This window comes from Elephas maximus, chromosome 2 (assembly GCF_024166365.1).
Source record: "Elephas maximus indicus isolate mEleMax1 chromosome 2, mEleMax1 primary haplotype, whole genome shotgun sequence".
In the NCBI taxonomy this organism is placed as follows: domain Eukaryota; kingdom Metazoa; phylum Chordata; class Mammalia; order Proboscidea; family Elephantidae; genus Elephas; species Elephas maximus.
The window spans coordinates 160,674,460-160,692,298 of record NC_064820.1 but is presented as its reverse complement, the minus strand read 5'-3'; the positions used below and the strand labels follow the sequence as shown (position 1 = coordinate 160,692,298).

Sequence of the window (17,839 nt, the reverse complement as noted above, 5' to 3'; positions counted from 1 at the left end):
GATGTCACCTCCTTGCATTTCATGCTCCATTAAAGTGAAGAGAATGATAGTATCTACATCCTCAGATAGTTTTAGAGATTGAGATTTTATAGATAAAGCACATGGTTAGTAATAACAAGCTAGCATATTGTGCGTGCCCATTATTATCACCACTCTACTAATAGGCTCAGGAAGGATTACCCCCCAGAGAAATACTGAACCGGGTTACTACCCTCTGAGCCTTCTTCATCTGCCTGTTTGGCATCTATACCTGAGTTGCTGAACGCATCTGGAAAAAAAACACCCAACCATGCTGACCAATCTCATTTAAAATTCATGTCTTCCAACCTCAGGTAGGTCCTCAGTGCCTTCCAGTACTCCCACAGGGTTTCCCAGCCATTCACCTTCCACCCCTCACTCTCACCTTGCTTCTTATATCAGGAAAGGATTGCCACATACCCCAGGACTACACCTGTCACGTTAGAGTCTATTCAACATCTCATTGCATAGACATCTCAAAATTAACATGCCCCAAATGAGCCTAGCAACTCAATGCTTTTACTTGCTTAGGAGAAAGATTTGGTAACCATCTCGGACTCCTCTTTTTCTCTCCACACCTCACGGTTGATCCATCAGCAAGTCCTATCCACTCTACCTCCAAAACTATCAAAAATTTGACCACTTCCCACCACTGTTCTCACCCTAGTCCAAGCTACTTTCTACCATGCACATTATGATTGATCTCCCTGCCTTTGACCTTACACCCTTTCAGTCTATTCACAACACAGCAGGCAGAGTGATCCTTTCTGTGATGTCTCTCCACCTTACTCAGAATAAAGGGCATATAAACTGGTCATCTGCTACCACACTGTGACCACCCGCCACCCCTTTGCTTCACCAGCTCCAGGACTCCTGCCTCTGGGCCTTTGCACTTGCTGTACCCAATGCTTGGGAAGTCTTTCTCCTAGATATCCTTATAGCTTATTTGTTTCCTTCAGTTTTCTGCTTCAATGCTACCTTATCAAGTGAGGCCTTAAGTTGCTCATCTGTATAAAATAACACCCCCAACTACCCCAATCTCTTTGTCCATGCTTTTTTGTTCTATAATTTTATCACCATCTAAAACATCTTACATATTTACTTGGCTCCAGAGTCTCTCCCTCCAACACTGGGATGAAAGCACCATGAGTGTATTTTGTTTACCATTCATCCCAATTCCTAGAAAAGGACATCATGTTTTATTAAAATGGAGGGTCAGTAAAAATTAAGGAAACCCTCAGTGAGATGGATTGACACAATAGCTACAACAATGGGCTCAAACATATCAAAGATCACAAAGATGTCACAGGACCAGGCAATGTTTCTTTCTGTTATATACATAAGCTCACCATGAGTCAGAGCCCACTTGATGGCAACCAACAGCAATGACAAAAAGAACAGCTCATCCCAAGTACATAGCAGGTATTCAGCAAATATTTGTCAAATAAAAGACTGAATGGCGTTCTCTAATGCATGTCGGCAAATCAGCTTAGAAAATCGGTATCTATCACTTAATAGACCCTGCTCCAGGCCGCAGTCAACGTGAGCCAACTGGTTTAATCCCCACACCAACTACATGAGAAGTTCACCATCCCCATCTTCATGTCCCACAGCTCAATGGATGCAGACTCAGGGCCATCTGATCTGAGGCATGTGTGTACACTGAAAGAATCAACAACTCTCGTCAGGAGACGATTGCAGAAATAACCAAGTTTTAAAATGATAATTGACTGGCTTGTTCTTCTTATGTTTTCCCCCCAGGTTCATGACTACCTCCGCAGCAAGTTGTGCTCCCTCTACGAAAATGACTGCATTTTTGATAAATTTGAGTGTGTGTGGAATGGGTCAGACAGGTAAGGCATGAGACTGGGAACCTTCCAAAGAAGGGTCCTCTCCTATGGAGGCCCTGGGTGATTTAACCCAAGAGAGGTGCAGCTGAAAGGAGCTCAAAATTGGGCCCCTGGGCCTGGCCAGGGATGTGTTTTATGGGTCCCTGAGTGACTCAAGGCCAGTCCTGGAAAGGAGGGAAGGGTGTACTGAGACTCTGGAATCCTCTTCAGGACTGGCACAGGTAACGATTTAATGTCAACCAGAAAATCCTATTCCTTATGCACAAGACACCTTCAGAGCTAGTTCGACAGGCCTAAAATGAAAATCACTAATAATCCACTGGAAAATTCCAGCCTGAGCAGCTCAGATCACTGCAGTCAAAGTGTGCTTTGTAGATCTAAAAGTATCCCTTCAAGTTGCTAGTGTAGACCTCTCCATAGGGCCCAGTGGTTCATTAGCTGCATTCTAGTTGGTCTCATTTATCACATTCCCTGAAAATGATTTATTACTGTTTTAAGGCCTTTGATTTCAACACTACTTCATATTACCTCCCAATAGGTCATTTTTAGTCTGACAAATACAGATGATTCTCTGACTTCACAAGAACCAAGTATAGGCTACTAGGGGCTGATTTAGTTCATTGACGACAGTTGCACCAACAACAGCATTTAGACCACCATGGCAAGGCAGCACACAGAGATTTGAGTTTTTTTTAGTGAACCTGAGCTGTTTCTCATCGTTTGGCTTTCTTTGCCACTGAACCAAAATGAACTTAGCAGGTCTGGAAGGAATCATTACATAGCCAAGGGCTCATGTCATACCATCCAGCTGGTATACGGCAGAGTGAAGAGAGAGCAACTGTGACCCGTGGACAAAAACCCCAAAGGAGAAAAGAAGCCAGCATTAGCTCTTTTGTTGTTTTAGAAAATCAGAACATCTATTGGTACCATCTCCCCTCTATCCTCTAGCCTAGACTTTAGAATTACACTTATTAGGCACCTGCTATGTACCAGGTGGAAACCCTAGTGGCATAGTGGTTAAGAGCTACAGCTGCTAACCAAAAGGTTGGCAGTTCGAATCCACTACGCACTCCTTAGAAACTCTATGGGGCAGTTCTACTCTGTCCTATAGGGTCACTATGAGTCAGTATCGACTCAACAGCAATGAGTTTGGTTTAGTTTATGTACCAGGCACCTTCACACCCACCATTTTATTGATTCCTGACCACAATCCCACAGAATTATTATCATCACCCCAATCTTACAGTTAAGTAAACTGAGACTCAGTGAGGTAAAATAATCTTCCCAAGCTCATAAACTAGTAAGTAGAGAGGAAAGATTGAGAAGTTTTAAGTTAGAGTCCTAAGATCAACATTCTTTTCCTGACATCAGAACTGGAAAATGGAAGCACAGGGGTATTTTTTTCACTGCTCATCCCAAGCACATAGCAGACATTCAATAAATATCTGTTGAATTAAAGACTGAATGGTGTTCTCTAATGCCTATTGGCAAATCAGCTTAGAAGATGGGTATCTACCACTTAAGAATCCCTGCTCTAGGCCACAGTCTACATCAGCCATCTTCTTTAATCCTCACATTCCCCCACCCCAATGTCCCACAGCTAGAAGTTTGGCTTAGGTAATGTTGAGATTTTTCCAAAAAAGACTTTCCCTTACTTAAGACAAGTCAGGGAGGAGAAGCCAAGATGGTGGAATAGTCAGATGCACCATACTGTCCCTTTACAGCAAAGACCTGAGAAACCAAGTGAAACAATAAGAATACTGGAACCTTGAAAATCAAAAAGGAAGGATGAAGAATTGAATCGAATACTAACTAGAAGAAAAATATGGACAAAGTGAAATGGAGCAGAGGGGCTCTGACAGACATCCCAAATAAATCTGGCCATCTTGAGGTAAAACCAGTAGCGACTCCAAGCAAGGAGCACAGGAAGGCAACTTCATGGCATGCCCATAAAAGACAAATTATATAAACATGCACAGAGAGAAGCAAGTTGAGCAGATCATGATCCAAATCTAAGGAAGGAAAACACAGAAAGGAGGGCAAGAATTCCAGGGATGCTGCCATCCAAAGAGCAGGGAGGGAGACAGGATCCAGAGTCAGGAATACACTGGAGCAGTAGTCTCTGACCTCCAAGGTGGGTGATATGCACAAGGCGGTGGTTCAGTGGAATACTGACAAGAGGTCCCTCACCTGACCAGACCCCAGGCAGTCCCCATCCCCGACACACATACATTTGAACAGAGGCGGGTCCCAACTGCTGGCGCAGCAGATGGGAAGTGCCTAGGTACCCATGTCTGTTAGCCAAAGGGGTGCACTTTCCTTCCTCCCACCATCCTGATCAGAAGCAGCAGAGGGTTCGATGCACCAGCTACCCCACCAAAGACCATAATATGAGCCCCCCAACCCAGTTCTGTCTGGCGCCCCCCCTCACTCACCCAAACAGTGGTATTAAGCGGGCTCCTGTGTACTCACCCACCTGCCACCCACTCTTACCCCTTTCCTGAACCAGCAAGTGGTGGTGACCAAGCACATGCTCCCCTGACACCCACACCCAGTGAGCAGAGGTGATCGCACAACTGCGAGCACACCTGCCCACTGTGCATACCTCCCAGACCCAGTGAACAACCGAGCACCTGCCTGTGCACACACCCACCATTCACCCCCCAATAAGGTGAGCAGTGGCAACTGTGCAAAAGCAAGCACCACACCCACCCGCACTTGGCGAATATCACCACCTGCCCCTGTACCACTGGAATGACAATGAAAAAAAGGAAATAATAAAGATCAAAGCAGAAATAGAGAGTAGAAAAACAACAGAAAGAATCAACAAGACCAAAAGTTGGTTCTTTTGAAAGGATCAACAAAATCAACCTCTGGCCAAATCGACAAAAGAAAAACAGGAGAGGATACAAATAACCCAAATAATAAATGATATGGGGGACATTACAACAGACCCAACTGAAATAAAAAGGATCATAATAGAGTACTATGAAAAACTATACTCCATCAAATTTGAAAATCTAGAAGAAATGGACAAATTTCTAGAAACACACTACCTACCCAAACTAACACAAACTGAGGTAGAAAATCTCAACAGACCCATAACAAAATAAGAAATCGAAGAAGTAATAAAAAAAAGCTCCCCCCCCCCCCCAAAAAAAGCCCTGGCCCAGATGGCCTCACTGGAGAATTCTACCAAACATTCAGAGAAGAGTCGATACCAATACAACTTAAACTATTCCAGAACATAGAGGAATACTTCCAAATTCATTCTATGAAGCCAGCATACCCATGATACCAAAACCAATGACACTACTGAAAAAGAAAATTATAGACCAATATCCCTAATGAATATAGACACAAAAATTCTCAAAAAAATTCCAGCCAATAGAATACAACAGCATATCAAAAAAATAATACATCATAACCAAGTGGATTTCATACCAGGTATTATGGACTGAATTGTGTCCCCCCAAAATATGTATCAATTTGGCTAAGCCATGATTCCCAGTACTGTGTGATTGTCCACCATTTTGTCATCTGATGTGATTTTGTGTTGTAAATCCTACCTCTATAATCTTAATGAAGTGGGGTTAGCAGCAGTTGTCTTAATGAGGCAGGACTCAATCTACAAGATTAGATGGTGTTTTAAGTCAATCTCTTTTGAGATATAGAAGAAGTGAGTAGAGAGATATGGGGGCCTCATACCACCAAAAAACAAGAGCCAGAGAATAGCACATCCTTTGGACCTGGGGTCTCTGCTCTGAGAAGCTCAACTGGCAAAGATTGATAACAAGGACCTTCCCCCAGAGCCAACAGAGAGAGAAAGCCTTTCCCTGGAGCTGACACCCTGAATTCAGACTTCTAGGCTCCTAAACTGTGAAAGAATAAATTTCTCTTTGTTAAAGCTATCCACTTGTGGCATTTCTGTTATAGCAGCACTAGATAACTAAGACATCAGGTATGCAAGAATGGTTCAACATTAGAAAATCAATCAACATAATCCACCATATAAACAAAACAAAGAATAAGAATCACATAATCATAAAGGCATTTAATAAAGTCCAACACCCATTCTTGATAAAAACTCACCAAAATAAGAATAGAAGGGAAATTCCTCAACATAATTAAGGGCATATATACAAAACCAACAGCCAACATTATTCTCAACAGAGAGACACTGAAATCATTCCCCTTGAGAACACGAACCAGACCAAAAAAAAAAAAAAAAGGACAAGGATGCCCCTTATTACCACTCTTATTCAGTATTGTACTGGAAGTCGTAGCTAGAGCAATTAGGCAAGAAAGGGAAATAAAGGGCAAACAAATTGATAAGGAAGAAGTAAAACTATCCCTATGCACAGATAGTATGATCATATACATAGAAAATCCCAGAGAATCTACAAGAAAGCTACTGGAACTAATAGAAGAATTCAGCAAAGTGGCAGGGTGCAAGACCAGCATACAAAAATCAGTTGGGATTCCTCTACGCCAACAAAGGAACTATGAAAAGGAAATTGGGGAAGCAATACCATTTACAATAGCCCTCAAAAACGTAATAAATCTAACTAGAGACATAAAAGACTTATACAAAGAAAAGTACAAAACACTACTGCAAGAAATCAAAAAAGACCTCCATAAAGGGAAAGGCATACCATGCTTATGGACAGGTAGACTTAACATTGTGAAAATGTCAATACTACCCAAAGCAATCTACAAATATAATGCAATCCTGTTCCAAATTCTAACATCATTCATTAGCTAGATAGAAAAACTGATCATCAACTTTATACGGAAAGAAGCCCCAGATAAGCAAAGCATTATTGAAGAAGAAGAACAAAGTAGGAGGCCTCGCACTCCCCAATCTCATAACCTACTATACAGCCATGGTAGTCAAAACAGCCTGGTACTGGTACAATGACAGACACATAGACCAATGGAACAGAGTTGAGAACCCAGAAGTAAATCCATCCAACTATGGATAGCTGATCTTCAACAAAGGGTTGAAGTTCATTAAATGGGGAAGAGAAAGTCTCTTTAACAAACGGTGCTGGCCAAACTGGATATCCATTTGCAGAAAAATGAAACAAGATCTGTACCTCACACCAGACACAAAAACTAACTCAGAATGGATCAAAAACCTAAATGTAAAACCTGAAACTATAAAGATCATGGAAGAAAAAATAGGAACAATGCTATGGGCCTATGGGCCCTAATATATGGCATAAATAGAATTCCAAACATTACTAAAAATGCACAAATAGCAAAAGATAAATTAGATAACTGGTATGTCCTAAAAATTAAACATGTATGCTTTTCAAAAGACTTCACCAAAAGCGTAAAAAGAGAACCTATACATTGGGAAAAAAATTTTCTTAGGTATGACAAATACAAAAAGGGTCTCATCTCTAAAATTTATAGAAAACTTCAACACCTCAGCAACAAAAAGACAAACAACTCAATTTAAAAATGGGCAAAGGGCATGAACAGACACTTCAGCAAAGAAGACATTCAGGTGGCTAACAAACATATGAAGAGATGCTTGCAATAGTTAGCCATTAGAGAGATGCAAATCAAAACAATGAGATACCATCTCACCCCAACAATAATGGCACTGATCAAAAACACAGATAACGAATGCTGGTAAGGTTGTAGAGAGACTGGAACTCTTATACACTGCTGGTGGGAATGTATAAGAGTTCCAGTCTCCCCACAACCTCACCAGCGTTTGTTGTTACCTGTTATTTGTTGTTATCTGAATGTAAAATGGTAAAACCACTAAGGAAAACAGTATGGTGCTTCTTTAAAAAGCTAGAAATAGAAATACCATATGGTCCAGCAATCCCAACTCTTAGGTGTATACACTAGAGAAATAAGAACCATGACAAGAATTAATATATGCACACCCATTTTCACTGCAGCATTATTCACAAAACCAAAAGAATGGAAACAACCTAACTGCCCCTCAACAGAAGAATGGATAAACAAACTGTGGTACATACACACAATGGAATATTATGCAACAATAAAGAATAATGATGAATCTGAGAAACATCTCATAATGTGGATGAATATGGAGGACATTATGCTGAGTGAAATAAGTCAATCACAAAAGGATAAATATTGCGTGAAATCACTATTATAAATAGTCAAGGTTTACACACAGAAAGAGATGTTTTTTGATGGTTACCAGGGATGGGAGGGGAAAAGGGGCAAAATCATTAACTAGAGAGAAGATACACGTTAACTTTGGTGAAGGGAAAGGCAGTACACAATATGGGGGAGGTCAGCACAACATAACTAAGGCTAGGGAAGGCACTGAGAGGTACTCAAGAATAAAAGGCAATGAAAGTAACTACTATAACATAGACAATCCTACAACAACAGTAATAAGCAATAATTTATCAGTGGGTACAGAGGTAGATATGTATGCTGAATAGATGTGGGAGTACACCCACATGCATATATAAGTTTGGCTGTGAATATTTCTACATACATATTTGTATGTGGTGCATATACATTCATGTATACATAATAGAGCACACAGTGGGCACAGTCATGGAAACAGCCTAGATATAACCAAACACCTCACAGGACGGAGTTACTGGGCTTGAAGGCTAAGGACCATAGTCTCGGGAGACATCTAGGTCAACTGGCATAACATAGTTCATAAACAGAAAGTTCTATACCCTACTTTGGTGTGAGTACCATCTGGGATCCCCCACGTGTCTGTCAGTTTGTCATACTGTGGGGGCTTGTGTGTTGCTGTGATGCTGGAAACTATGCCACTGGTATTGGCAGGGTCACCCATGGAGGACAGGTTTCAGCTGAGCTTCCAGATTAAGACAGACTAGGAAGAAGGACCAGGCACTCTACTTCTGAAAAGTATTAGCCAGTGAAAACCTTATGAATAGCAGCAGAACATTGTCTGATATAGTGCTGGAAGGTGAGCCCCCCAGGTTGGAAGGCATTCAAAAGATGACTGGGGAAGAGCTGCCTCCTCAAAGTAGAGTCGATTTTAATGATGTGGATGGAGTAAAGCTTTCAGGACCTTCATTTGCTGATGTGGCACGACTCAAAATGAGAAAAAACAGCTGCAAACATCAAGAATCAGAACCTGGAATGTACGAAGTATGAATCTAGGAAAATTAGAAATCATCAAAAATGAAATGGAACCCATAAACATCCATATCCTAGGCATTAGTAAGCTGAAATGGACTGGTTTTGGCCATTTTGAATTGGACAATCATGTAGTCTACTATGCTGGGAATGACAGCTTGAAAAGGAATGGTGTTGCATTCATCGTCAAAAAAAAAAAAAAAACATTTCAAGATGTATCCTGAAGTACAATGCTGTCAGTGATAGGATAATATCCATACGCCTACAAGGAAGACCAGTTAATACGACTATCATTCAAATATACGCACTGACCACTAGGGCCAAAAATGAAGAAATAGAAGATTTTTATTGGCTGCTGTAGTCTGAAATTGATTGAACATGCAATCAAGATGTATTGATAATTACTAGTGATTTTAATGCGAAAGTTGGAAACAAAGAAGAAGGATCGGTAGTTGGAAAATATGGCCTTGGTGATAGAAACAATGCCAGAGATCGAATGATAGAGTTTTGCAAGACCAATGACTTCTTCATTGCAAATACCTTCTTTCACCAACATAAACGGCGACTATACACATGGACCTCGCCAGATGGAGCACACAGAAATCAAATTGACTACGTCTGTGGAAAGAGACAATGGAAAAGCTCAATATGATCAGTCAGAACAAGGCCAGGGGCCGACTGTGAAACAGACCATCAATTGCTCATATGCAAGTTCAAGCTGAAACTGAAGAAAATCAGAGCAAGTCCACGAGAGCCAAGATATGACCTTGAGTATATCCCACCTGAATTTAGGGGCCATATCAAGAATAGATTTGACGCATTGAACACTAGTGACCAAAGACCAGACGAGTTGTGGAATGACATCAAGGATATCATACATGAAGAAAGCAAGAGGTCATTGAAAAGACAGGGAAGAAAAAAAAGACCAAGATGGATGTCAGAGGAGACTCTGAAACTTGCTCTCGAACGTCAAGCGGCTAAAGCAAAATGAAGAATTGATGAAGTAAAAGAACTGAACAGAAGATTTCAAAGGGCATCTCGAGAAGACAAAGTAAAGTATTATAATGACATGTGCAAAGAGATGGAAATGGATAACCAAAACGGAAGAACACACTTGGTGTTTCTCAAGCTGAAAGAGCTGAAGAAAAAATTTAAGCCGCGAGTTGCAATAGTGAAGGATTCTATGGGGAAAATATTAAACGATGCAGGAACATCAAAAGAAGATGGAAGGAATACACAGAGTCATTATACCAAAAAGGATTAGTCAATCTTCAACCATTTGAAGAGGTAGCATATGATCGGGAACCAATGGTACTGAAGGAAGAAGTCCAAGCTGCTGTGAAGGCACTGGTGAAAAACAAGGCTCCAGGAATTGGTGGACTATCAATTGAGATGTTTCAACAAACGGATGCAGCACCAGGAAATATGTAAGACAGCTTCCTGGCCAACTAACTGGAAGAGATCTATATTTATGCCTATTCCCAAGAAAGGTGATCCAACCAAATGTGGAAATTATAGAACGATATCATTAATATCACACGCAAGCAAAATTTTGCTGAAGATCATTCAAAAACAGGTGCAGCAGTATATCGACAGGGAACTGCCAGAAATTCAGGCCGGTTTCAGAAGAGAACGTGGAACCAGGGATATCATTGCTGATGCCAGATGGATCCTGGCTGAAAGCAGAGAATACCAGAAGGATGTTTACCTGTGCTTTATTGACTATGCAAAGGCATTCGGCTGTGTGGATCATAACAAATTATGGATAACGTTGCAAAGAATGGGAATTCCAGAACACTTAATTGTGCTCATGAGGAACCTTTACATAGATCAAGAGGCAGTTGTTTGGACAGAACAAGGGGATACTGATTGGTTTAAAGACAGGAAAGTGTGTGCCAGGGTTGTATTCTTTCACCATATCTATTCAATCTGTATGCTGAGCAAATAATCCGAAAAGCTGGACTATATGAAGAAGAACGGGGCAACAGGATTGGAGGAAGACTCACTAACAACCTGCGTTATGCAGATGATACAACCTTGCTTGCTGAAAGTAAAGAGGACTTGAAGCACTTACTAATGAAGATCAAAGACCACAGCCTTCAGTATGGATTGCACCTCAACATAAAGAAAACAAAAATCCTCACAACTGGATGAATGAGTAACATCATGATAAACGGAGAAAAGATTGAAGCTGTCAGGGATTTCATTTTACTTGGATCCACAATCAACAGCCATGGAAGCAGCAGTCAAGAAATCAAAAGGTGCATTGCATTGGGTAAATCTGCCGCAAAGGACTTCCTGAAAGTGTTGAAGAGCAAAGATGTCACCTTAAAGACTAAGATGTGCCTGACCCAAGACATGGTATTTCCAATCGCATCATATGCATGTGAAAGCTGGAAAATGAATAAGGAAGACCGAAGAAGAATTGAAGCTTTTGAATTGTGGTATTGGCGAAGAATATTGAATATACCATGGACTGCCAAAAGAACAAATAAATCTGTCTTGGAAGAAGTACAACCAGAATGCTCCTTAGAAGCAAGGATGGCAAGACTGCGTCTTACATACTTTGGACATGTTGTCAGGAGGGATCAGTCTCTGGAGAAGGATATCATGCTTGGCAAAGTACAGGGTCAGTGGAAAAGGGGAAGACCCTCAACGAGGTGGATTGACACAGTGGCTGCAACAATGGGCTCAAGCATAACAATGATTGTGAGGATGGCGCAGTACCGGTCAGTGTTTCATTCTGTTGTGCATAGGGTCGCTATGAGTGGGAACCAACTCGACGGCACCTAACAATAACAACAACAAGCATCTGGAATCTTAAAAGCTAGCAAGCAACCATCTAAGATTCAACTATTGGTCTTTTTCCATTCAGAGCAAAGAAGAGTGAAGAAAACCAAAGATTCAAGGAAACAATTGGTCCAAAGGACTAATGGACCACAGGAACCACAGCTTCCGCCACCCTGAGACCGGAAGAGCTAGATGGTACTTGGCTACACTACTGACCGCTCTGACCAGGATCACAATGGAAGGTCCTGGTTAGAGTGGAGGGAAAAATATGTAGAACGAAATTCAAATTTATAAAAAAGACCAGATTTACCGGTCTGAGAGAAACTGGAGGAGCCCTCGAGACTATGGCCCTTAGACACTCTTCTAACTTGGAACCGAAGCCATTCCTGGAGATCACCTTTCAGTAAATAATAAACAGGCCTATAAATGAACAATAACACACGTGAGAAAAGTGCTCCTTAGAGCAATCATGTACATGAGACCAAAAGGACAATATGCCCAAAAGCAAAGATGAGAAGGCAAGAAGGTACGGGAAAACCCGACAAAAGGAAATGGGGAACTCAGGGTGGTAATGGGGAGAGTGCTGACACATTGCAGGGAGTACAACCTATGTCACGGAACAATTTGTGTATAAACCATTGAATGGGAAACTAATTTGCTTTGTACACCTTCACCTAAAGCACAATAATTTTTTTAAAAAAAAAAAGAACAACTCTGGTCATAGATGAGGGATGCTAATGTCAACACATGGGAAACAATGAGGCTGAAGTGGCTCAATGCTTATGCCCTAGAGTCAGGCAGATGGAGGCTTGAGTCCCAACTTTGCCTCTTGCTAGCAGTGTGACATTCTACAAATTACTTCTGCTCGTCTGTAAATGCCTTATGTGGGATAACTAAAATTTTAAATGTTATCTCAGAGGTAAAGCGCTAAGCACTGTGCCTGATAAGGTGATAGTATAGAGAAAAACATTTCACAACATCTGTTTCTTGGGCCAGGATAACCAAATCTAACCTTTGATTAAGGAGCCTGGTTGCGCAGTGATTAACACATCTCGCTGCTAACTGGAAGGTCATCAGTTCGAACCCACCAGTCACTCCGCAGGAGATTAATTTGCCTGGAGCAGTTGGCAAAATGCCCCAAAACTTGTCTCCCATGCTGTGATCTAATCTTGTCAGCTTCCTTTCACCTTTCTACATAACTGAAATCATGGCCAGAACAGATGGGACACTGGGTTCTCCCATCTTATTCGCCAGCCAGAGCTTCCCCAAGAAACGAGCCCAGCTCTCCGGGAGGCAGCCATCAGGCTGTGTTGTTGGAGGAACACTATCAGAGCCTCTTGTCCAAAGACTCACTGTCTCCCACTCAGCCTGTCACTGTGTCTAAAATGTCACCATTAAAGATTCAGTTCCTTGCTCCTGGAAGGCTTTTGGCATTCACTGCTCTCCTGATCTGCTGTAGCTACCCCTGAGAGTGGATAACTCTTGCAAAATTATAGAAACCATCTGTCAGTCTACTACAAAATCTTCCCTTTTCACCATCCCAAGTCCTTTTGAATTTTTAATTTTTCTCTCTTCCCTAGTTAGATTATGATGACATCCATTTCTAGAAAAGTTTTCTGAAAATGCTGAATTTAAAGCTAGTTCTTAGAGTGGGGGAAGATACACAATGGATCAGTGAACTGCGCTCTCAACATTTCTCCTACATTGTGGGTGCAATAAAGCCTTAGAGGCCAAAAGATGCAGGGACCCCCTCTATGGTGGCCATATTTTCCATTTGTACGATGAGTAATCATTAGATTAGTTTTCAAGTGTGTCAACTTTCATAACCCCATTCTAGTCTCACAATCCCACAATGAAATCATTAAAACCACTAGACTCATTTACTGAGCCAAAGAACCAAAAGGATTCTATCAAACAAATAAATAACAAGGCTGGTTATCACAGTCCTTCATTACCAACCCCTGCTTGTTGCTTGTGGTTGTTGCTCTTAGTGACTCAAAGAGAAATCAACAGTCACACTATGAAGTCTTTTTTAAATTATAATACTATGCTACCATAAACTTTAAAAAAATAATAATAATAATAAAACTATGGTACCATGAACTAAGTCCCTGGGTGGTGCAAGCAGTTTGCACTCGACTACTAACCTAAACATCGGGGGTTCCAACCCACCCAGAGGCTCTGCAGAATAAAGGACTAGCAATCTACTTCCATAAAGATGACAGCCAAGAAATCCTATGGAGCAGTTCCACTCTGTAACGCATGGTGTTGCCGTGAGTCAGAATTGACTCAATGAATACGGTAAACCAAACTCAAAGGGTTTGGTTTACCATAAACTAGTCACAGTCTGGTATCATTAGTGCCAGAAAGGCATACAGGGAAATGTTGCTGCCTCTCTCCATAGCACTTGCTCACCCCGTTTCCTCTCTGCCTTACAGCGTCATCATGACCGGCTCCTACAACAACTTCTTCAGGATGTTCGACCGCAACACCAAGCGCGATGTGACCCTTGAGGCCTCGAGGGAAAACAGCAAACCCCGGGCTATCCTAAAACCCCGAAAAGTGTGCGTGGGGGGCAAGCGGAGAAAAGACGAGATCAGTGTTGACAGTCTGGACTTTAGCAAAAAGATCTTGCATACAGCTTGGCACCCTTCAGAAAATATTATAGCAGTGGCGGCTACAAATAACTTATATATATTCCAGGACAAGGTTAACTAGGAGGACAAGTTATTACTTAATAATCTCACATACTGAATACTAGTCAAACAAGTTTTTAAATGTTTCTTTGGGTCTTCATTTGACGCATTGATTTTAATTTCCCTATGCAGAAAACAATTGGAATAGAATTAAAAGGAGTACAACAATCCCAACTCCCCAGTTCTAAGAACCTTTTTGTCAAACCCAATAGGCTCGGGACACTTCTGTTTAGAATTGAGAGTTGCCAGCTAACAGTAATTCTCCCATAGCTGACTTGAATTTCTGATGCTTTTATTACCTGGTTTTCTCTGGTGGGTCCAGTGTTTTGTTTCTAGGTGTCTGCTGAGGTAAAATGAGGTTGTCTGTAGTACTTAAGGAGAAAAGAGATAAGTTTTTTTTTTAATTAAGCAATTCCATTTGATTGAAAAATCAACAAAAAATAAACACCGTTTGCTCTACTCTTAGAGAAATTCTTATTTTGTGGAAAAATCAGAACTAGCCAGGATGTCCTCATTCATTAATGGTTTTTTGGTTTTGTTTTGTTTTTTCTTTTTTTCCATTTTCTTTTTAACAACGCCATTTTGAGCCAGAGATTTATTTCTCTTCAGGAGGCTGAGAAAAGGACACAGAAAGAGAAGGGAAGGAGTACACCAACCCTGCTGTAGTCTCTTTTTGCAAGAGCCATAGAAACGGCTGGAGTATTTGGCTTGGAAAAGGCCGTGAATGCTTCAGGGAACATAAAGAGAACACTTTCCACACAGCGCTTCTCAGAGTTAGCTTGGCAAGTCCATGTGGGGCCAGATTCCATCTGCTGCATTTTTACTTTTGCTTTTTGTCTTTTTCAATAGCTCCATATAATGCTCTACTTACATGTTCATTGGCTTTTTCTCTTCAACCTTTTCCAGCTTATTTATACCATGGACTTCTAAAGGCCGAGTCCTGGTTGCTTATTATCTGGCGTTCTAAACAAAGCAGTAAGTTTGAGGCAGTGGCACCAATCCTGGTTCCCTGAGAATGGTTGGTCTGTCTCTTTGGGTGTGTCTCCTGAGCAGTCCCCTTCCATGCTCCTGGGTTTTATAACCAAAAATGGCAAGCCCATCAATCTTCATTGTAGCTAGAAACAAAAATGGCTAAGAAAAAGGCAGATTTGTAAAGTCTAATAGAGCACTTCTAACCCACCCCAAGCTCACCAACTGGAAAAAGAAGAAAGAGGGCTCTCTCCTTGCAAAAATGGAATCTGGGAGAATCAAGAAGCTGTGACATTAGAGTGGAGTCGCTTGAACCTGGAAAGACTGGTTCATTCTTACCCCCACTGGGGATTATAACTTCTTGGAAGCTACTTCCAATGGACTGTACATGGAATACCTCTAGGAAGGAGACTAGATGAATTCAAAGGATTTATAAATTTGGAAAAGAGGCTTAGGGAGACAGTTGTCCGTACCCAGAAAGCTGGGTTGAGTGTCTCCATATCTAAAGCAAACTTGTCATGGTGACTCATTTCCCCTAACTTCGATTTAGTGGATAGAAAATGGCTTGAGACAAGAGTTTTTTTTTCTGTTTTTCTGTTTTTTCATTTAAAGAGAAATTTTCTTTCAGTTTGTGGATATAATAGAAGTCCCATCATTCAACTGAAATTTGTTTTGGAAGAGAAAAAATAAGTGAAATCACCATATTGTCCCAATCCTAAACTGCTATCCATTTAGTAACAGCTTTTTGGCAAGGGAAAAAAAGCTATCAACTTAAGTGAACACAATTTTGTAAGATGCAGCCCAATTTCAGCAACACTGCAGTGTGAACAAGTACATCTCACAACTGAGGAAGCATGCTAATTAAGACATGGCTTTCTTGGTTGTTCTCATTTCTCCTGCAATGAAAGCCTCTCTTCAAGCTTCTCAAGTAAAGTGACCCAGGTGGGAACTCTCTTGGCAGTATGCCTAGCCTGACTTGGGACAATGTTCTTAGAAGACACTTGAGAGAGTCAGAAATTTCTCCAACTCGCAGAGAATGTTGATATGGTTGAAAGACTGTCCTCAGTTTACCATCAACTTCCTCTGTGGTCTCTCCCCACTCCTCTGGCACTCAGCTCCTCTGTTTGTACCAAGTGGGGTTTGGGATGGATGACTGTTTCTCAAATTTAAGCACCAACTCACCTCTATACTCTTACTCATTTTTTTTTTTTATTTACGTCCCCTTTTTTTAAAGCAAGACTTAGCCTACTCCAAAGAAATAACATTCATGAAATGTCAGGTTTGATGTTCCAGTTATTTTTTCCCAATATTAAAATAATCACATAACCATTACTAACACAAATGTGTCCATGTACCACCTAAAATCATCTTGTGAGCCATTAGGAGCATGCTTATCACACTTTGCGACACCGGTTAACTGACATCATAGAACATTTAAGCCTTTAGAAGCATCAGAGAGTCTTGATGGACACAGTCACATGTGGAGTCAAGATTGCTCCCGAGAAGATATACATAAATAATTTTGGTCACCGTGTTGAGTTCACAGATCACCTGCAGCCTGTCCGTGGCCTCCAATTAAAAGCCCCTACTCTAGTCCATGGAGCAAATGGTTTGCTGTGGACTAACCTAAACATTGGCAATTTGAACCCACCCATCAGTCCTGTGGAAGAAAGGCCTGGTGACCTGCATCCATAAAGATTAAAGCCAAGAAAACCCTATGGAGCAGTTCTACCCTGTCACACACGGGGTATCCGTAAGTTGGAATCAACTCAACTACAACAAATCTGGTTTGGTTTTTGGTTAATCTAATCCAATACCCTAAGCACCGAGATGCACATCCTGAGATTCAGAGAATAGGAGAAATTTCCTCAAGACTGCAGAGCCGAGATCAGAGGGAAGCCGTTCCCTCCTTTGCCCTACAAAAGATGCATCAAGGAAAACATCCCAAGACTCCTAGACAGGCACATGAGGGGTAAGGCACTAGAGATTAGATCTCAGACGAAAATAACCACCATGTTTCACCAATTTCCTTCTTTGTGCCAGGTACTAAACTAGGTGTTTCACTTTTGTGATCTCCTTCAACCCCAGTACTGGTAATATTTCTTAGTGGATGGTACATAGAAGCCAGTCTCTTTTCCAGCTGATACTACAAGCCACTTGAAAACTGATTTGCCATCTTTTCAAGAGTTTGTTGGGTTCTGAGGACCCTGAACTATTTATTTCATACTACAGGGTCTGCTGCTTGGTAAGACTGCTGCTAACACCAGCCATCAGGTTTCAAATGGAAGGCATCAGTTGACTTAGGGGAAAATGAGAGCCACACCTTCGTGAGCTTTTATTAAAATCATCCTGATGCAACATTCATTCAGCTCCTGACATTTAAAAATAAGCAGTTCA

At 41.3% G+C, this 17,839-nt stretch overlaps 1 protein-coding gene across 8 annotated transcripts in view; it reads left to right on the top strand.

Moving 5' to 3' along the window:
- The window catches only part of PPP2R2B (protein phosphatase 2 regulatory subunit Bbeta), a 500,931-nt gene extending 485,897 nt beyond the window's left edge, over positions 1-15,034 (top strand). For 4 of the 8 annotated variants that reach the window (XM_049873996.1, XM_049874001.1, XM_049874002.1 and 1 more), the window contains 2 exons: positions 1,780-1,871; positions 14,216-15,034. In XM_049873996.1, the coding sequence (XP_049729953.1) occupies positions 1,780-1,871; positions 14,216-14,495 (372 nt within the window). In that variant the 3' untranslated portion in view covers positions 14,496-15,034. The remainder of the gene's footprint in view (positions 1-1,779; positions 1,872-14,215) is intronic. The other 4 variants (XM_049873997.1, XM_049873995.1, XM_049873998.1 and 1 more) reach the window with 1 other exon arrangement.
- The last annotated feature ends 2,805 nt before the right edge of the window (positions 15,035-17,839 follow it).